Here is a 22017-nt window from a genome sequence, read left to right on the forward strand (position 1 = left end):
GAGAGACTAAAAGGTTAAAGGTTATCATCCAGGAAGAAGAGGTACGAGGCACCACAGGAGGTTGTGTTCCCAAACCACTTACCTTATTAGAACGAGGTGACGTGCAACGGGTATGTGCGCATTTTTCTATCTTCTGATATTTTGTAGAGCCCTGATAGAAAATAGTATTTTTGGGGGTGCTGGGACCCGCCGCTAATCACAAGAATTAGGGGTTTGTGGTGCTCTACTGAGCATGTGCACGAGAATCATTGAAGTCAATGGAAATCTCAACAGCATAGCTTAGGCTTCAGATTTCTGTTGCTGTGCTCTAATAGGCGCAGAACAGCAAAAATACCGGAAACTCGGGATCCGCTGCATGACGGAAACCATCGGCACCCAACGGAACGCATTGGGTTTAACGGGTTCCGTTGGGTCTTTGACGTGGTTTCCGTTATTTTGATTGACATAATAGCGCAGCATGCTTTTGGAGTCAAGCAATTTGTCAGGCGAAAACCGAATTTGTAATGCCCCCTCCAATGCAGATGTGAACAGCCCCATAGAGACACCAACGTATGAATCCAAGAGCTATAATTTATAAAAGAGCGCCTTGGGTCCCTTTAGTCATGTGACCGTGAGATCCCCAGAAATCCACCAATCCAACCTTTGTATAAAATTGGATTCTCCCCTTGATAAAATCTGTTAAACCATCACTACTGTATGGCTATAATGTTTGGATCATTTCCATTTACGACCGTTGCCCCGACATTGGACTTAGTGGCCTCCCTTGGGACTTGGCAGGAGGACCCCCTATAACCAGACATTAGCAGGTGGGACCTTTTTTTAATATTAAGAGTGTTACATAGAAAACAATTTTTGGGCAGAAAAGATAATCCTAATACTAGAATAGTTATTAAACCTACTGGTATGTGACGGCACGATCAGAATATTTGTGGTTCAGCTCTATTCTGTACTTTTGTCACTGATCGAGACAGTAAAGTAGCTCCTCCTGTCAGCCACACCGTCTATTGCCAGGGAGCTTACAACAGGTCAGAAGCAATGCCAACATCTGCCAACCATGCAACGACTATAGGCTGGATTCATGGGGTATCCCAGGACAGTCAAATATACCAGTGAAGCTGTCAAGCACGAGCAAATCTTACAAGCGACCCCACGCGTTTGGTAGATGTTGAACGATTACATATATAGATCACTTCTGACCTATTTCATAGTAAAATATTGCTGTGGATTTCTGCTGAACAATCCATGAAACTGCAGGCTTCAAGTCTTCTGCAAACCTCCTTCTAACCGCTTCCTGCCTGCCCCCTTACAGGATCATGAAACTTCCTCATATGGTGCACGCTGAAGCTGCTTTACACAGAATGCTTGATCTCTCTAGTGATATCATTACAGTAACTTCTATATTATGACCGCAACACCGGAACACCCCCCCCCCCGCAGTTCAACTGAACCAAACCTAGGTCACCGGAAAAACCTCTTCTAAATTCGCTTCAGTAGAACCATGGAGGTGCGGGTCTTGCAGCTGTCTGAAACTGGTCTCGTTTGTGGTACTCTCAACGATGACTTGACGATGGATAAGTGTTTTCTAGGTTAGGCTGCGTTCACATCTGCGTTGTGGCTTCCGTTCTAGCGCATCCGTCAGAGGACCACAAGAACGGAAGTTAACGTTTCCATTAAAAAAAAAAAACTTGATTTCAATGGGTTTTATTTTTGCATCAGTTGTGCTCAGCTAGGCTTCGTTCCATCAGGTTTCCATTTTTTTTTTGGACAGCAGAAATACCGTATTCTGCGCTCCTGGTTTCCGTAAAAAATGACGTAAAACCTGACCGGAAGTAGCTTTCAGTATTTTGTTTTTTTTAACATTGAAGTCAACAGCTGACGGATACAAGCTGATATTCCATCTGTTTGTATTAGTTAGGCTCTGTTCACATCTGCGTTGGGGTCCCGTTCCTGGCAGGGCTTAATAGATGCCTGTCAGAATCCTGATATACTGCAATACATTAGTATTGCAGTATATCGTGCAAGCGATCTAACGATCGCTGGTTAAAGTTAAAATAAATGAAAAGTTCAAAAAACCCCCCCTTTCCCCCTAGAGCACCTTTGGCCATACATTTATTGACAGAGACAGAGGAGAAAAGGAGAGATGAAAGAGGAAGCCGAGAAGGACGTGGCAAACAGACACATGGGAAGGAACAGAAAAATATAAGCAAAAAGGAGCTCCCAAAAAAAGATGGAAAATCTAAAAGGAAGAAGAAATCCAAGCCGATGGGTGAGAATCTTGAAGGGAAGTCCGTGGAACAAAACAGAGGGCCGGCTCAATAGAAAAGAAGATAAATGATGAGGACAATATAAAGAGCGGAACTCGAGAAAAGAAAGATCTAGAGGAAGTTCTAGCTCCATCTTATAAGAAAAACTGATGGAAAAACACCAGATGTAGAAGAAAAAAAGGACTCCGACAAACGAGATAAGAAAGTGACGTCACTTCTGTCACAAAAAGATCAAATGAGCAACTCGATATTAGCAGAACTGATTGAAAACACAGTCAATCTAACCAAAGAAAATGAAAAGCGATGTCCGTGACATCAAAAGTTTTAAGAAAGGTCAGATCATATGGTCAGAAAAAAAAAGTTTAAAAAAGTGAAACCTGTGCTGTGGCTCCAAAAGACAGAAGAAGACCTCAACCTGCCCTCCACCAGCCAGAGGGCAGTCCCTGTCCCTTTAATTGTGGGCACATTTAGATATCACGTACTGGGGGAGGGCAAAGTGATGTTAGAAACAGATGCCCTCCGTAAAGAGCAGGGGGCCATTAAGATATTAAAGAAGTCAAAGTTAATAACAAACCAGGAGAATATTGCGGAGGAAAGATGTGCTGGAGTGGGCCAACCAATGCCCCTTCCTGGTCCACGGTTATGGAGCCTTCCACACAAGCCGCCACGTATTCTATGTAATGGAGCTGGCCAGCGGTGGAACTCTTTTTGACTACGTTGTGAAGACAACCGAGATGGACATTAGCACCATCAACTGGCTGCTGAAATAGTTTGTGGACTTCAATTCCTACATTCGAAGTGGATTGTCCACCGTGACATAAAACTGAGAAACATCTTACTGAGCCGAGAGGGGCACGTGAAGATTACGGATTATGGTCTTTCCCTTCATAACATGTTCGAAGGTATCAAAGTAAGTGGAAGATGCGGGACTGCAGGATTTGAGGCTCCGGAGATGATACAGGGCAGACTATACAATTCTGGCGTGGACTGGTTTGCTTTTGGCGTTACATTATATACGATGCTGACAAAAACCTATCCTTTTGACGGTCAAACCAGAGAAGAGAAACGGAGAGCAGTCATAGAAAACGAACCATCATATATCGGTCTTGGGCAAGAGAGCACAGGACCTATGGACTTAAGGACCTATGACGAAAATGAACGTCATGGTCGGCTGCTAGATCGTGTAAACACACGGTGTCAGAACTGTGCCGAAAGCTGATCGTCGCAGTCAGCGGCTGGGGGACCAAAGTGGTCCCAGCCTGGCGATGGCTGTGATTGGTCAGTCACTGACGACAGACCAATGACCGCTATCAATGTAGCAAAGGCAGGAGAAAAAGCCGGTACACGGCTCTGATCTCACTGCTGTCAGAGGTTGTGTCAGCCTGTCCTTCAGTTGAGTCAAAAAACAGATTTAACCCCTTCATATCTGCCCCTGTGATCCCTCCCCACCCATCCATATAACCCTCCTGTCATTTTGTGTGTCACAAATCAAATAATTTGATTATATATAGAGTTTTAGGTAGGGTTAGGTGTGGGGTGTTAGGTAGGGTTAGGTGTAGAGTATTAGGTAGGGTTAGGTGTAGGGTGTTAGGTAGGGTTAGGTGTAGGGTGTTAGGTGTGGGGTATTAGGTAGGGTTAGGTGTAGGGTATTAGGTAGGGTTAGGTGTGGGGTGTTAGGTGTAGGGTATTAGGTAGGGTTAGGTGTAGGGTGTTAGGCAGCATTAGGGTTGGATGTTAATTTGCGTTCGCTAGGTGTAGGGTTTTAGGTAGTGCTAGTAAGGGTTACGTTATTAGGGTTTCGGATAAAAAATATATATAAAAAAAATAAATATGTTAATATAGTTATAAGTTAGTGTATGTATATATATATCCACAATGTCTCAGCGGTTGTAATAGCTGAGGAAGCCTTTGCGATAATGTGTTCAGACACAGACAGTGCTAGTGCGGCTGATGAGCAATTTTTATTGCTGTCGTCATCCAGTGACAGCGATGAACCGGAAGCAAGATGGGGCCGGCTGAGCGAAAGTCAGCCTAGCACAAGCGCTAGTGAGCCCGATTGGCTGTCCACAGCCACATATAATCCCCAGATTCCTGATTTTACTTCTGTATCAGGGATTAATATAGATACCACCGGATAAAGTGCGGCAGATTTTGTTAAGTTCTTCTTAATTAGCGTAATGGTTATACAAACCAATTTGTATGCCCAACCACTTATGGCAAGTAACTCCACGTCTTTTTATGCCAGATCCAACATCTGGTATCCAGTCGACCAGGCAGAAACGCTAAAATCTTGGGGCCTTCTTTTAAATATAGGCATTGTAACAAAGCCCACTATAAGGCCATATTGGTCGACTGATGTCCTGTACGATAACCCCATGTATCGTGCAGTGATGAAACGCATACGTTTTTAGGCCATAATGTGTTTCATTCACTACATGGACAATTCCCAATATCCACCAGAAAGTGCCCCCAGCTATGATCGGCTCAATCTAAGTGGACGAATCATCTGGGACCTAATTTACCCACTACAAGACAAGGGGTACCACTCGTATATTGACAATTTTTATACAAGTGCTCCATTGTTTAAAATTGTATAAAAAAAAAAAAACAACGTGTCTTGCGGCCTGATTAGACGCAACAAGAAAGGCCTTCCAAAGGCGCTGGTGAACCTGAAGTTAAAGGCCAATGAAAGTCGGGGTCTTTGTCATGAGGACATCATGATCGTTAAGTACCGGGATAAAAAAGATGTCCTCGTGATCACCGCCATCCATGCTGATGAAAGGAGTCCTGTTTCTGTGCGAGGGACGAAGGCCACCATTACTAAACCGCATACAGCAGTACAATATACATATGGGAGGGGTGGACCTTGCCGACCAAATGCTGCAGCCCTATAGTGACGTTAGAAAGTCCAGGGTCTGGTACAAAAAATTGGCCATCCATCTTGTGCAAATGGGGCTGTATAATTCATCTACTATATACAGGAAACCAGGGATCTTACCTGAACTACCTGGAAAAGGTCATACAATGTTTTATTTTTGGAGACCAGGGTGGGAAGACCACGGCTAGAACCTCCAGCGAGGCCAGCAGAGTCGTTCCGGGACAGCAGTTTCCATCCCAAGTGCCCCCAACTGCTAATAAGAAACATCCCCAAAAAAGGTGTCGGGTGTGTTTCAAAAATGGAACAAGAAGAGACAGCGGCTACCAGTGTGATACTTACCCAGACAAACCGGGCCTCCGTATGCACGAATGTTTTCACATGTACCATTCGTCACTAGATTATTACATTTTTTATGTTATTTGTACACGCGTTTTGTCCCGTCAGACATTTGCATCACTTTATTCATTCTCGACTTAATTTTCACCCCATTTCTCATTACCACATTGGCCACTTATAATTTGGATTTCAGCAAAAGTCTAATCAAAATTAAAAATTCTCATCATACCCCTAGATGAATATCTTGAGGGTTGTAGTTTTATCCACTACTTGAATTATTTTTCTTTTGCCCTAGCCCCTCAAAGACTCGGCAGACATGAAATGGCGCCAGTAAAGTATTCAAGCTAGAATGATGCCATGAAAGCCCGGCGTGTATCGAAACAGCAGATTAGGGCCTCATTGGGTTGTTTTTTTTAGCACAGAAGTACCAGCGCAATAAAATGTGGGGCGCATTTCCTCAGTTTACTTTGCTTTGTAGAAAAAAACAATTCATGAAAGTGGCACATCTGTGAAAAAAAAAATACCTTGAGGGGGTCTAGTTTTCTAAATGGTGTCGTTTATGGGGAGTTTCTATCGTTCTGGCAGCTCAAAACCTCTCCAAATGTGCTGTGGGGCCTAAAACATTTTCAAGCAAAATATGACTCCTGAAAGCCACTGGGTGCTCCCTTCCTTTTGGGCCCTGCCGTGTGTCCAGGCAATGCATTAGGGCCACAATGGGGGTATTTTTGAAGACCGGAGAAACAGGGCGATAGATTTTGGGGGGTGTTTCTTCATTCTCATGGTCGCTTTACAAAGAAATCTGTCCTCAATATGACACATTTGTGAAAAAAGTGGAGTTTTATTTTTTTTCATCTCCTTTGCATGAATTCTAACAAAAAAACTGTGGGGTCAAAATACTTACAACAACCCTTAATAAATACCTTAAGGGGTGTAGTTTTAAAAATGGGGTGATTTATGGGGGTTGCCAACATTATGACACCTATGAGCCTGTGAAAACTTGGCTTAGTGCAGGAAAACCAAATGTACCTCAAAATTTATAAAATCATGAATAAATTTGTAAGTCTCCTAAATGCCTCAATTTATCTATTTTTTTCAAACATTCTGCCAAAATAGAGTAAAGAGATGGAAATATATATATATTTTCAAAAAGTGTACAGTATGTATATACATATGTGACATATTGCAGTTCAAAATAGGGAAAAATTTGAACTTTTACAAAATTTCATAAATTTTTGTATTTTTATTAGTTTATGCAAATCGTATCAGTCTACATTTACCACCTAAATAAAGTCTAATGTGACGAAAAAACAATGTCAGAATTACTTGGATATGCAAAACTATTACAGGGTTAGTCTGCGACAAAGTCAGACATACCAGATTTGAAAAATCAAGCCCGGTCATTAAGGTCCAAACAGGCCCGGTCCTTAAGGGGCTAAAGACGCTTTGGTGCACACGGGCTTCCCTGAGGCTGGGTGGGAATGACAACATCCGTCAGCACACGTTTTTTTCCACTATTAACTGGTCATAACTCGAGGCTGGGAGAACAGAGTCCCCAGTAAAAGTGCCCGCAAATCGTCTTAATGACTATCTGACCAAAGACTTTCCTGTGTCCTACATTGAAGAATTCAAGAGTCACATAGCGGAAAAAGACCAAGCCCACTTTAAGCACATCTGCTTTGTTAGACTTACACGATTATACAAATACATTGGACACTCTGATGTTATACCTCCAGCTCTAGCCCAGTAAATCAGGTAAAGATGTGGCTCTTTCAACTGCTGCATTCCACCATCCAGCAACTTCGTTCCACCATCCTGCAACATTTTTATCATGTTTAGGTGCACCATCCAGTAAAATTTTCCATCATACCTCGTTCCCGCATTCAGAAAAGTCCTACTTAGTTGTACCATCCAGCAACATGTCCATCATGCTGAATTCCACCATCCAGCAAAGTTATCCATCATTCTTCGTGCCAGCATCCATAAAAGTCCTACTTGGATAAACCATCAAGCAACATTTCCTTCATGTTGAGTTCCATCATCCAGCAAAGACGTCCATCATACTTCATTCCACCGTCCAGCAAAGTCCATCATACTTCATTCCACCGTCCAGCAAAGTCCATCATACTTCATTCCACCGTCCAGCAAAGTCCATCATACTTCATTCCACCATCCAGCAAAGTCCATCCTACTTCATTCCACCGTCCAGCAAAGTCCATCCTACTTCATTCCACCGTCCAGCAAAGTCCATCATACTTAATTCCACCATCCAGCAAAGTCCATCCTACTTCATTCCACCGTCCAGCAAAGTCCATCCTACTTCATTCCACCGTCCAGCAAAGTCCATCATACTTAATTCCACCATCCAGCAAAGTCCATCCTACTTCATTCCACCGTCCAGCAAAGTCCATCCTACTTCATTCCACCGTCCAGCAAAGTCCATCATACTTCATTCCACCGTCCAGCAAAGTCCATCCTACTTCATTCCACCATCCAGCAACATTTCCATCATGCAGCAAAGTCGTCCATCATACTAAGTTCCACCATCCAACAACATTTCCATCATTGTCCACGTCCATCATTCTGATGTGCCTATTTACATCCTATGGCTTCTCTGGCCTCCATCATCACCACCAGTTTCTCATCTCCTGCACGATGGACTCCAATGAAACCTCTCATCTTGTTAGATGGCAGTAGCTATATCACTTCTACCCTCAGGTAATGTAATATAATACAATCTATGCTTCTCTGTAGCGATAGTCCAACTGTTGAGAATATAGACGTTCTACTAACCCCATATTTATAATGACATCCCTATAAATAGAACTGACGTATGTTTTTTTTATCCACAATGCTTGTACAACACCTGGATGGCTCCACGAGCCTCATACGGCACAAGCTGGGCTTTCATCTTCTAGGATTCTTCTAAGATCAAGACATCCGAGAGGAGACGAGTCAGGACACAGATGTCCCAGGTATCGGAGATTATTCTGTTCCATTTAGTCTAGTTCAGGACAGTCTCCCTCATCCTTCCACCCCTCAGAATGTGTCGATATCTAAGATTAACCAGTATTCCCTTAGGCCTCATGCACACGGCCGTGCCCGTGATCACGACCCGCGATTGCGGGCACGCATGGCTGCAGGCCACAGCCTGCATTCTCGGCCCGTCCTATGGGAGCATCGACCGTAAAACGCAAAAGATAGGACATGTCCTATCATTCGCGGTACACTTCTACGGCACGGCCACCTACTCGTAGCGATACGGAGAGGTGTCTGTGGCAATAGAAGTGGATGGGTCCGTAATTAGAGAGAATTTTTACGGTCGTGTGCATGGGGCCTTAGTCCTAACAGCAGCACAAGCTTCCGGTCCATATTAATGCGACTACTTTATAATAAACACAAGGGGGCCAAACGTCCTTTTATAGTGAGGGGATCAAGTTAATTAGTGTTTAATTTAATTAATTAAAAATGCCATCTGTCCTAGTAATGGGGCAGAAATAAACCATTATTGTGCGGCTGGTAGGACGTAAGGGAAATTATTTTTACCACCACAACTGAACGTCTCCTTGAAGGCTGCACCTCTAACCTCAAATATGGCTGCTGACAACGATGTAAGAGGCGGTTTTATTTCCATGTAGCGTATTATCATTTCTCCTGATCGTAATCCTTCTTGGTAATTTTCTAGCATTTCCTCGATCCACAATTACGGAGCAGCTGAACATCCATCTGACAACCAAGCAGTCCACATACTCCTCCTAAGGCCCCATGCACACTGCCCGTAATCACGGCCCGCAAAATGCAAAAGAACGGACATTATTTTCAGAACATTTCTACGGCACGGACACCCATCCGTAGCGATACGGAAAGGTGTCCGCAGCCAATAAAACTGAATGGGTCCACAATTTTTACGATCGTGTGGATGGGGCCTAAGTGAGCAGTTGTCAGATCCGCTCTGATAATTCCAGGGTCTTCGTAGAAATACACAAGTAAGGAAGACGCCTACTCATCCAGAGATGTCCACGTTTCCATCCATTGTATGAATAATATGTCTCCTCATTGCACTCTCCGGGGTATGAAGACCGATCCTTCGCGCAAGATGAATGTCTCAGAGACACGTTTAATGCTCCTCAGACGCCTTCACTGTTTCTCCTGAAGAAGCTCACAACTTCTGTGTATTTTATTAACGCAGACAATAAAATCTATAATTCAATCATATGTGAGTGTGATGGAGTGGAACGACAGAAAGCACTAGGAGACCCCACCCATGAGTACTGACCACACCCCCATATCAGCCATAGTGCCTCCACTACATTAACAGCACTTTCAGAGTGACCCCCATTAACAGTGCTGGCAGACTACACCCAGAAACAATAATGCCAACTGAGTGCCCCCAATAAATAAATTGTGTCTCCATTCATGCAGACATAGAATTCAGCCATATATTTATAGCTGCCTGCAGTCGCCACTAGGAGGAGCTCATAACATACAGATGTATACACGTTCCACTAAAGTAATAAAACAACTGAACTTTTAACAATTCTGAGTCTCTGACATGTCATAGTGACATTTCAGACGTTTTGATGAGTGGGGGCTCAATAGAAAGCCTATGAGTCGGTACACTGTTTGCTCAGCTTCCGAGGACAGCCAATCAAAAACGAAGAGGCACAGCACTCAGTGCGTGGTGAGAACTTGGGTGACATCTCGAAGACTTTGAAGCAGAGTTGCACAGCGTAGCGGGAAGTTTGGCAGCCAGCAATGGATGACCAAGACCATATAATAAATTGACCCCTTCCAGGAGGTATGGACTTTGCCGGTAATATTCCCAGGTCGCGGTCTTTTGTATAGTCCCCAGTAGACGGTTGGCCACAGATCTCGGATACTGAACTGTCTCGTAGTCTTACAGATATGGGTTGGCAACAGGCGTGTCCAGTACACGGTATCAGGAGACCACGTCAGGTATAGGCCGGAGGTCAGTACACGGATAAATTATATCAAGTCGAAAGCCGGGTCAAATACAGGAAAATCAAATGGAGGACGTTGTGTCGGCCGGCGGCTGACGCGTGAGAGCTTCTTGTCTCAGAAACGAAAGGACTTTTTTGATCTATTTAAGAAACCCCTAAAGTTTGCTCTTTCGACGGGAAGGTAATTTTTGTCTGATCGTGAAGGTGTTAATAAGGTTACGAAACACGTAATAAAAACGGGCTCTAAACAAAACCATCTGTCATTCTTATCGAGGTATAAACAGCCATACAAGGTCTTCATGTTTCATGTCTGTAAAGGATTCCTCCAAATATCGAGACAAGAAGACGACGATGACATCTACTCTGAAAGTTTTGATTCTCTGGTTGGTGACAAGTTTGGTCCGTGCCAATGACTCATGCCCGGGTGAGTGATATGATATATTTTAAGATACAACTAAAGATATAGAACTTTACACGCAGGTCAATATAGTTTTGGCTATAAAAAGAATTGGATTGCAGTAGAGGGAGGAAAGCAAACCTTTACCCATAGAGACTATAGAGCCGAAAAACAGATATGTAAATGAGCCCAGAGGGAAAAGGGGTGAGGGGCGAACACAGAAAGCAAAGGGTCCCAGAACAAATCTCAGGATGGGCTGACTCCCCAGAGTCCTGTAACGTTAATGTCCGCCATTAGCGCTACCAATTATGTACGGATTAGTTTTAAAATATATCTGTATAGAGGCAACGTTTTTTCTGACCTGATTTTAACCCTTTATGACGTATATATGGGTCACGAGCGAGTTACGGATATATACGTCACAATGATCTTGTGGGTACTGCCACCGTACCCACGAGATTAGTGGAAGGAGTGCGGCTGTTATACATAGTCGAGCTCCTGCCGCAAGATTACAATGATCCCGGCAGTTTAACCCCTTAGATGCCATGGTCAATAGTGAATGCGAGTTGCGATGGGCTACTATCGGGTGCTTAGGTGACCTCCACCATCCCCACCTCCTGCTGCTGAATTGTTTTTGTGCCATTTAAAACTGCAAAACCGACCAGAGGCCGATCACTACCAACCACTAGTAGTGGAGGAGCTTTAATGATGTCACGGTCACATGATAGTACATTGGATGTAATACAGAGGTCCTGCACGCAGGGGGCGCTACTATCCGGGACATTACAAGACAGAGAAGGATTCACACAAGTAAGACTGAGTGTGTGAGGTTTAAAAGATATATGTGCAATTTCTTCTAAGTCAAAGTTGACTTGGGTGTAAAGGTGCCGATAGCCACTTGCGAGACCTGTAATGGCGGCCATATTGTTTGTCACCCAGCTTTCTCAGAAGGTGAATGTTATAATCTGTTATTGCCTTTTATAACCTACTCTCCTAGAGGTGAACATTGTGGGAATCGGAGGATCTGACAAGTTGACCATCATTAGAGGTTGTCCCGGGTTTCCAGGACCACCTGGACATAAAGGAGAACCTGGAGCAGCAGGACTGACGGGTAATTGTTATTATTTTTCTTTTTGTAAATTGTGTGATTTGCATGTGGTCTGTCATGTGGAGGTTCCTACTTCAATGTGGGAGGGGGGGCTACATAGAAACAACAGGGTCGTGACTGTGGGAGTAATATACCCAAGATTGACAGACATGAACAGTGAGAGGAGGCGTTGGCAGGGAAGATTCTACATACACTTGTATGCAAGTGGGTGACCAGGTGACCAAAAACATCTCTCTGTAGCCTCCAAAATGGCTGACCATTGTTTCAACATCATGACCCCAGTTACAGTATAAAAAATCAGTGGTCCTGTTGAGGTTTCCATCACTTATAACTGTGAATAGCGCAGTATGAAACGCTATACTTGCTGTTAAAATCACGAAAAACCTCGACAGAACTGCGTTATTGGGGTCTGACAGTCACAGTTTAGATCTATCATGGTATTATAACCTCCGTTATAACAGAAGACTTGACGCCAGTGTGAACATGACCTAAAAGAGCAAGAACATTTATGAGCACAAGAATAGAAAAATATAACTGCAGAGGAACCTGGAATAGGTGAGCGCGCATAGAATTCAAGCAACGTTTTATGTTTTTCAGGAACAGAGGGAAAGCCAGGAAAAGCAGGACCCCCAGGAGAAAAAGGTAAAATGCAAAGATTTCAAGGTCATCTTAGAGCGGTGGCTTTCCAGATGTTGAAAACTACAACTCCCAGCATGCCCTGGCAGATTCACAACAGCTCAAGAGCCACAGGCTGCCTGTATCAGGGGTCGTATTCTGAATCTGTACAACATGGATCTATAATTCTGTCGAATGCATGACACCGTGGGCTACACAGATCATTTATTGCGACAGGATTTTGGATTCTTTTAAAGGTGTTTTCTGGGAGTATAATATTAAAGAGTAACTAAACTTGCCAAAAACTTTTGACAAGTCAGAAGTTTTGATCCGTGGGGGTCCGAGCACTGGGACCCCCACCGATCGCTAACACAAAGCAGCAGAAGCGCTCAGGTAAGCGATGTGCCGCTTCGTTTCTGATCGTCTTTCCTCGGGAAGCTAAGCGAGCGGTGTACGGACTCGTAGGCTTTCTATTGAGCCCGTACACCGCAACGATGAAAGACAATCAGAAACAAAACGGCACATTGCTCAACCACGCGCTTCTGCCGCTTTGTTTTAGCTATTGTGGGGGTCTCAGTGCTCGGAGCCCCACCAATTAAAACTTCATAGTGACGTGTCAAAAGTTTTTGGAAAGTTTAGTTACCCTTTAATGGCCTATCGTACGGATAATCAGATCGGTGGAGGTTCGACTCCCGGATGCTCAACGATCAGCTGACCGAAGGGGCCACAGATCTCCAATGAGAGCCACGTCCCCTTTGTTGCTTACCAGGCACAGCGCCGTACATTTTGTAGTGGCTGCACCTGGTACTGCAGCTCAGCCCCATTCAAATGAAACCGGACCTCCTTCATGCGGCTGATTGACGGAAGTTGGACCACCACCGATCTGATATTGATGGCCCATCCTAAGGCTAGACCATCAATATTATAGTCCCGGAAAACCCCTTTAAATAAGTACGACTTCTATAAACACTCACAAGTCACTGCGCCATATTAAAATTATTATTCACATTTCAATTTGCTTGGACAGGTGAAGCTGGAAACACCGGAGCCAGAGGGGAAAAAGGTGCGTTCAAAACACATAAAAAGAGATAATGAATCATTCACCTTTTGTCTAAAGTCATTTACTCACATCTGATAACCCAGCGCTCTCATATGGTAGTGACTTAGGCCCCATGCACACGACCGTAAAACCGCGGACTGTCCGTTTTACGGACCCATTCAGTTCTATTGGCCGCGGACACCTTTACGTATCGCTACGGATAAGTGTCCGTGCCGTAGAACCGTGCCGGGAATTATGGAGCACGTCCTATTTTTTGTATTTTACTTTGTATGGGAGCACGGACCGAAAATGCGGGCGGCCGTCAGTGGCACGCTTGTGTGCATGGGGCCTTAGTCGGTGACCACTAACTGTCAAGCCACAGTGCCAACTGCCATCCTACGCCCATCTCCTACCATTGAATATAGATCTGTATCAATATCACTGATTATTTCTTGGAGAAGACGGAGTCGTTGGTATGCAGCAAGTATGAAAAATGAAGGAAAATAATGACAATGAATATTTTTACACCGGCCTCGTTCCCCAGGTGGTAAGATCCATCCATGATTTAGTCGTCTTCGTGTGATCCTTGTGTCTCTGGTGAGTGAAGGTCCGATTGTTAATGGAAAATAACTGCTGGGAGTTATATTACCAAATCTCACCATAAAATAGTATTATCTAATACAGGTCCAAAACAAAAGATCGGCTTGTGATATTATTAAAATGATTACTCATATTTTAATTCATTGCAACAGGTGAAACTGGTGTCCTAGGAATAAAAGTAGGAAATGGTGAGTAGAGACAAATAAAAGCTATGATCAGGGACTCTACTTATCTGCATTGCCTACTAGGAGTCTGCAATTCACCTCCTGCCTCATCAGATCCTTAGACCATTGCTCTGTCCCTCCCCCATGCTTTATACTGCAGCTCCTTTCAAATTGACTACTGTGTATAATGTTAGGTACAATAAGCGGAAGCTTGGAGAAGTACTTCAGCAACACAGAGTAAGGCAATGGACGTGTGATTTCTTATGTTTTTTAAAATATTAACTCTTTATTTGATTTATTTTTTTATTCTTTTTTATACTATTGCAGGTGCCCGGGACTGTAAGGAGCTGCAAGAACAGGGAGAAGTATTAAGTGATTGGTATACAATATTCCCTGATGGAAAGACCCCCCTGAAGGTGCTGTGTGACATGAGCACTGACGGAGGAGGCTGGATTGTAAGTTAGTAGATTGATTACTTATTGTAATGGTGCTCAGTCAGAAACAAGTTTAAAGGGTAAGTAAACTTTTAAAAAAAACTTTTGACAAGTCAGAAGTTTTGATCGGTGGTCGTAGGAGCACTGAGACCCCACTGATCGCTAAAACGAAAAGCCAGAAGTGCTTAGGTTCTGCCACTTTGTTTTAGCGATCAGCGGTGGTCTCAGTGCTCAGACACCCAGCAATGAAAACTTCTGACATGTCACTATAACATGTCAAAAGTTTTTTTATAAGTTTCGTTACCCTTTAAGGGTCCACAAAGCCCTCATCTATTAACCAGACTGGAGAGTGGCTACAGTGTCTTTCATGCTGGAGGACCTGAAACATTCTTACAGCAGCCCATTGTTTTAAATGGAAACTGTAATGCTTCATTTTCCCCAGCGGTGGCGCTGCAGAGAAATTGAACACTAGTGACAGCTTCCACCACCGATTACAGCCGATCAATGGGATTCCAAGCTTATAGTGAGGGGACCTGTCTAACGTAAAGGGATTGGTTTAAAGTGGACTACCCCTTTAAGTTACTGGGTTAGTAACGTACTGGAGAAAGATGGGCAATGTTACCAGAGCAAAACCAAGTCCAAGGAAACATCACATAACATGGCTGCCAAACCAGAATTAGAACATCAACCTGTCCCGAAGTAAGGCTTCATGCACACGGCCGTGCCCGTAATCACGGGCCGCGATTACGGGCACGGACGGCCGTTCGCATTTTCGGCCCATGCTCCCATACAAAGTAAGGGAGCCTGGACTATAAAAAGCAAAATATAGGACATGTCCTATCTTTTGTGGTACACTTCTACGACCTGGACACCTTCCCGTAAATAAATTTTTACGGTCGTGTGCATGGGGCCTTACAGAGATGCCAAAATGTGAAAAAGATGGTCAAGAGCGGGTCAAGTGGACTAGATAAAAAACATGGACTGGAGCAAGGGGAGGTCAGAGCACCAAAAGGTCAAGAGAACAAGGACAGGAATAAGGAGGGGAGGAGAAGAGGCCATATTGGTAACAATCTTCTAAACTTGGGAATAATGTCCCTTTCCAAACAAACTTCTGATCCTCCGTGTTCCTATCTAGGTTTTCCAGAGGCGCTGCGATGGGTCGGTGGATTTCTATCGTGATTGGTTTTCATACAAGATTGGATTTGGAAACCGCATGAATGAGTTCTGGTTGGGCAATGAAAATCTTCACACATTGACTTCCTCAGGTATTTCAGTTTTCTTTGTGCTGGTTGCGCGTGAGACGGCCCGTCTAGTGTGCCGGGGTAAAGGCCTTTCACACATTGTATATTTACCAGCTGTTACTCAGCGTTAACATTTTTCCATTGCTCATTCAGTTCTTCCTATACTCAGGTCTCCACTGTAAGGCCTCATGCACACGACCGTATTTTTGTCCACCCGTAAATATTGGCGTAAATACGGGTCATTGGTCACACGTATTCGACCCGTATTGCACCAGTATTTACAGGCAAGTTTTCTCTGCAAAATTACACTGCACTTCTCGGCAGCCCCTTCTCTCTATCAGTGCAGGATAGAGAGAAGGGACGGCCCTTTCCGTAATCAAAGTAAAAGAAATTCATACTTACCCGGCCGTTGTCTTGGTGACGCGTCCCTCTCTTGACATCCAGCCCGACCTCCCTGGATGACACGGCAGTCCATGTGACCGCTGCAGCATGTGATTGGCCTGTGATTGGCTGCAGCGGTCACATGGGCTGAAACGTCATCCCAGGAGGCCGGACTGGAGGAAGAAGCAGGGAGTTCTGGGTAAGTATGAACGTCTTTTTTTTTTTTTTTACAGCTTTATCTATATTGTGATCGGCAGTCACTGTCCCAGGTGCTGAAAGAGTTACTGCCGATCGTTTAACTCTTTCAGCACCCTGGACAGTGACTATACGCTGACGTCGCCTAGCAACGCTCCCGTAATTACGGGTGCACACACGTAGTCATCCGTAATTACGGGAGCCCCATAGACTTCTATGGACTGCCCGTGCCATAATTACGGCCTGAAATAGGACATGTTCTATATTTTTCAACGGCCCGGGCACCTTCCCGTAAGCATACGGGGAGGTACCCGTGGCCAATAGAAGTCTATGGGCCCGTAATTACGGGCGTTTTTACGGTCGTGTGCATGGGGCCTAAGTGGTCATAACTGAAAATATATATGTATGTGTGTGTGTATTTATGTGCACGGTTCAGCCATAACATTAAAACCATTGACAGGTGAAGGGATGACATTGATGATCCGGTTATAATGGCGCCTGACAAGCGGGGGGGGGGGGGGGTTTATATCGACAGCGAGTGATCAGTCAGTTCTTGAAGTTGATGTTGGAAAAAATGGAGAAGTGTAATAATCTGAGCGACTGTGACAAGCGCCAAACTGTGATGGTAGACAACTGGGTCAGAGCATCTCCAGAACATCCGGTCTTGTGGGGAGCTCCCGGTATACCGCAGTTAGTACCGACCAAAAGGGGTCCTAGAAAGGACAATCAGTGAAACGGCAACTGGGTCATGGACGCCCAAGGCTTACTAATTCAAGTAGGTAGTGAAGACTAGCCCGTCTGGTCCGATCCGACAGTAGAGCAACTGTACCACGAATTACTGAAAAAGTCATTACTGGCTAGACTAGTCAGAGCGCCCATGCTGACCCCTGTCCACCACCGAGAGCGCCTACAATGGGCACGTGACCATCAGAACGGGACCATGGAGCAAGGAGGCGCCTGGTTTGGTGAGTCACCTTTTACATCATGTGGACGGCCAAGTGCATGTGCGTCGCTCACCTGGGGGAAGAGATGGCACCAGGATGCATTATGGGACGAAGACAAGCCAGCGGGGGCAGGGTGATAATCTGGACAATGTTCTGCTGGGAAACCTTGTGTCCTGACATTCACGTTGAGGGGGTGACCCGTATCACCGACCTAAACTTTGCTGCAGACAAGTGCCCACTTCATGGCAGTGCCCTCTTTCAGCAGGATAATGCCCCCGCCACCCTGCAGACATTGATCAGGAATGGTTTAAGGAATATGTGGAAAAACATCAAGGTGTTGACATGTCTCCAAATTCCCCAGATCTCAATCCCATCGATCATCTGTGGGATGTGCTGGAAAAACAAGTCCAATCTATGGGGGCCGCACCTCACAATTTACAGGACTTAAAGGATCTGCTGCTACGTCTTGGTGCCAGATACCACAGGTACCTTCAGACGTCTTGTAGAGTCCATGCCTCGACGGGTCAGAGCTATTTTGTCGGTATGAGGGGGAACTCCAACCAAATGTGAAAATGACATCGTTTTTTACTTATCCCCAATAGATGCAAAGATCTGCGCTGTTTCTTACCTGCAGCTTTTTCAGGGTCTTCAGCGGGAACGTGGAAAAGGGCTTGTCAGTTACCATAGAGTTTAGCCCATAGGAGGCGCTGTGTGATGACTTTATATTCTGTTACATACACCTGGGTATTATCTGTGTGTGTTAATGTTTTACAGACTCCTGGATGCTGCGGATCGATTTACAGGATTTTGAATATACAAAATACTTTGCCACATATTCAGCGTTCAAAGTTCTTGAAGAGTCACAGAAGTACAAATTAGTTCTGGGGGCCTTCAAAGATGGAAATGCAGGTGAGAGACTTGACTAGTCAGACGCACAACCCATGCCAATGACCCCGATAATGATGGCAGCTACACTAATATCCGCGTACTGCATAACCACTGCTTTACCCACAACTCTCTGCCCCGCACTGGTCACTGAAACGGGACATGTACAGAATATAGCACTTTCAATATGAAGCCACCTGGGGCCCATATAGTTGACTGACTGAACTCTACTGAAACCCTAAAAATGCAAATGGGACTACAGACAACCCCAATATCGCACGTCTTTCATGACGCTGTCATAGGGTCCAGGAAGCTGAGATATGAGGAGCTGTGTGGTGAGAACTTCACACTGTAGCTTTAGCTGTTCCTATTCCTTTCTGTGAGATGGCCGCACACATCAGATTAATGTTGGACAAACCTGCCTATTTTGTGTGGACCGGCCAACCATTTAATGTGTATGGGCGCTTCCCGAATCTCCCCCTGATGGCAGATGTCGGGGGAGAGAAGGATCGAGCAGTAGGATTTCAATATGCCCGATCCTTTTGCACTCAGGGGAGATAAGCCGCTGCCAGAATACGTTTACGCTCGGCCAAGGGGACTGTGCACGTGTATAGGGGGATCTAGGGAAATGTGTATGGCCAGCCTTACAATGTGAAGACCCCACCAAACAGCACCTTATATCTCACCCTCCTGAACCCCTGTTATGTGGATGGAGTGGAGGATGGGGACAGCGCTGGCTTTTTGGTATGCATCAACTTAAACCTATTTAGCCTTGAAAAGGGACGACTAAGGCAACTAAGGCTGTGTTCACATCAGCTTTGTCTTTCCGCTGAGGGATTCCGTCTGAGCTTTCCGTCAGGGGAACCCATCAATGGAAAGGCAAACGGAAACCTTAGCTTCCGTTTGCATCACCACTGAATAGTGACGGAAACTTTGCTAATGGTTTGTATTTGTCACCGCTATGAAAGGGTTCCGTTTTTTTGATGGAATCAATAGCGCAGTCGACTGCGCTATTGATTCCATATAACTTCAGGGAGTAGCTAGTTTTTGGCGCCTTTACAGCTACCCAATCCCACCCCACATCTCCCACCCATCCCACACCACGCTGGGTTTGCTGTTGTTTCTATTCACACAACAGGGTCCGGGAGTCGGCCGTTAAAAACTCAGTCCGTTTTTGATGGGCGTTTTGCATCTGTTTTGTATCCTTTCCGTTTTTGAAGAATTTTTAAAAACAGATGGATTCATGTGTAGATAATGCCGCAGTGCCCTCTGTATATATAGTGCCACACAGCCCTTGTAGATAATGCCACTGTTCCCTCTGTAGATAGTGCCACACTGCTCTGTATTTAGTGGCACACACCCACCCAGTAGATAATGCCGCAGTGCCCTCTTTAGATAGTGCCACACCCCCCCCTGTATATAGTGCCACGCCCCCCTGTATATAGTGCCACACCCCCCCTCTAGATAATGACGCAGTGCCCTCTGTATATAGTGCTACACACCCCACTGTAGATGATGCTGCAGTGCCCTCTGTATATAATGCCACACTACCCCCTGTAGATAATGTCACACAGCCCCCCCTGTAGATGGAGCCACACAGCGCCACCTGTAGATTGTGTCACACAGCGCCCCCCCCCCTGTAGATAGATCCAACCCCACTGTATATAGCGCTATCCCCATTCCCCTGTAGATAGTGCCACTGAAGCTCCCTTTAGCAGCGGGATCCCCAGCCAGAGCATTTCCGACACTGTGGTCGGGGATTCCCTCCAGGAGGAGTCCCTGACGCCACTGTCCATATTCCGGATGTAACTCCCGGAGCCCCTACGGTTCTACTGAATAGAAGTCTAAAGCTGGCCGTACACATGAGATAGAAGTCGGCTGACATGGCCATAGTCCCCCGTTATCGTGTGTGTGTCCAGCCTTAGATTTCTATTAAATAGAACCGTAGGGGCTCCGAGTGTTACATCCGGAATATAGACAGTTGAACACGGGTTAATGAAAAATCACGCAAACGATCGCTCGCGATGGCCAGCAACAGACTTCTGTCTGCCGTAAATATGATTGTCCAGTTTAGTCTCTTCTGTTTCTAGTGGGATTGTTAGTACGAACGATCCCCCAGACTATTGTGTGGCCCCACCGATCAGGAGAGCAGGCTTACCTCGCCGTTCCTGGGAGCCACGTAGAAATGCTCGGCCACCACTCTATTAATTTCTATGGGGGTACTGGAGATAGCGCTCAGCAGCCACAGTAATGAATGCAGCGGTGATCAAACATGCGCACTACCGCGTAATTCCTATGGGGTTCCCAGGAACGGCAAGGTTAGCCTGTTTTCGTGATCGGTGGGGGTCCCACAATCAAACCCACATCAAACAGATATTTATCACCTATCCTGTGGATAGGTGCTGTGCGTTTGGTTCAATAGGACCGTGGAGGGTCCAGGTGTTATATGGGCAGTTAAACGCGGGTGCAATATGCCCGTCTTAATGTGGCCTTAATGGTATATATTTTTATGACTTTACAGGGGACTCTATGGCTTACCACAATGATATAAAATTTTCCACCATGGAACAGGACAATGATGGTCACCAAGGCAGCTGTGCGCAGAAATATAAGGGAGGATGGTGGTATAATAATTGTCGCCATGCTAATCTGAATGGACTTTATCTTCATGGCGTGTACAACAGCACCCCGAGTCATGGTGTCATTTGGAAAACTGGCAAGGGCTTCGATTACTCCTACAAACATGCGGAAATGAAGATCAGAAGAAACATGATATAAGATAGGAGACATCTGACATATTTGCATGTTCATATGAAATAATCGGCCAGAAAATCATCGCACATCTGCTACGTATATCCTCATAGACTGACGCTGTATTTGTCTTACTTTATAACCCGTGTGTATGTAAGACGACTGTAAAATATATTCCTGCAATATCTTTTTATACTTTTTTATGTTTCCCGCAAAAGAGAAGTAAATGCTGCCATTCTGAGGATTGCCCCCCCCTTAACTGGCACGTGATTAGGAATACCCCTACATATTGTGCAAAGAGGACAGGGGGGCGACCTGAAGCTCCTGGGTCCCAATACAAAATCTGTAACAGGGCCCCTCACCCACCATGTGCCATTTATAATACTAGTGTCTTCTTATGTAGCAAAGGGGCCCCAAACACCAGGGCCCATGTGCGACAGCTACTTCTGCACCCCCTATAGCTATGGCCCCCCTACATTAATACCGGCTGGCCGGCTGTAATGCTATAAACCAGTGAAAGACTCGTATTGATCACCATCCCGAGACATCATGATTTCTGGAATTAGAATAATCAATAAAAGTTAAATTTCAGTAGTCTGACATGTGAAGGGCCCGATTATCAGAAATTCAGGGCTATTACCACTGAGCAGTGTCTCCATCTCTAAAGCTCCCCATTAATCCTCCCTGTCACTTGCCTTGATGCTATGTCTATGCTTATGGGGCTATGTTACCATCATCGTGCCGGCCATGCCAATCCCAACAGTGCTACATAAGTGCCATCCCTTCTGCTACTCATTTCCCTTCTGCTACATTGCAGCAGCGCCGGA

At 45.1% G+C, this 22017-nt stretch overlaps 1 protein-coding gene across 2 annotated transcripts; it reads left to right on the plus strand.

Annotated features, from left to right (window-relative positions):
• The first annotated feature begins 9 nt into the window (after positions 1-9).
• LOC142659179 (ficolin-1-like) lies at positions 10-21726 on the plus strand. 2 transcript variants are annotated; one of them, XM_075835017.1, is made up of 12 exons: positions 10-110; positions 6726-8450; positions 9161-10617; positions 10711-10860; positions 11831-11944; positions 12539-12583; positions 13584-13619; positions 14348-14383; positions 14687-14814; positions 15929-16058; positions 18329-18463; positions 20961-21726. In XM_075835017.1, the coding sequence occupies exons 4-12, from the start codon at positions 10743-10745 to the stop codon at positions 21215-21217; spliced, it is 999 nt and encodes a 332-aa protein (XP_075691132.1). In that variant the 5' UTR covers positions 10-110; positions 6726-8450; positions 9161-10617; positions 10711-10742; the 3' UTR covers positions 21218-21726. The 2 variants fall into 2 exon arrangements, with proteins under 2 accessions (XP_075691132.1, XP_075691131.1); XM_075835016.1 differs by lacking the exon at positions 9161-10617.
• Positions 21727-22017: the final 291 nt, after the last annotated feature.

This window comes from Rhinoderma darwinii, chromosome 8, assembly GCF_050947455.1.
Source record: "Rhinoderma darwinii isolate aRhiDar2 chromosome 8, aRhiDar2.hap1, whole genome shotgun sequence".
NCBI classification, from domain to species: domain Eukaryota; kingdom Metazoa; phylum Chordata; class Amphibia; order Anura; family Rhinodermatidae; genus Rhinoderma; species Rhinoderma darwinii.

Excerpts from the sequence above, each read along its gene's own strand:
- LOC142659179 (XM_075835017.1), top strand. The coding sequence starts at position 10,743 with ATGTCTGTAAAGGATTCCTCCAAATATCGAGACAAGAAGACGACGATG. Across the intron at positions 11,945-12,538 it reads TGGAGCAGCAGGACTGACGG|GAACAGAGGGAAAGCCAGGA; the intron begins GTAATTGTTATT and ends TATGTTTTTCAG. Across the intron at positions 14,384-14,686 it reads AGGAATAAAAGTAGGAAATG|GTGCCCGGGACTGTAAGGAG; the intron begins GTGAGTAGAGAC and ends ATACTATTGCAG.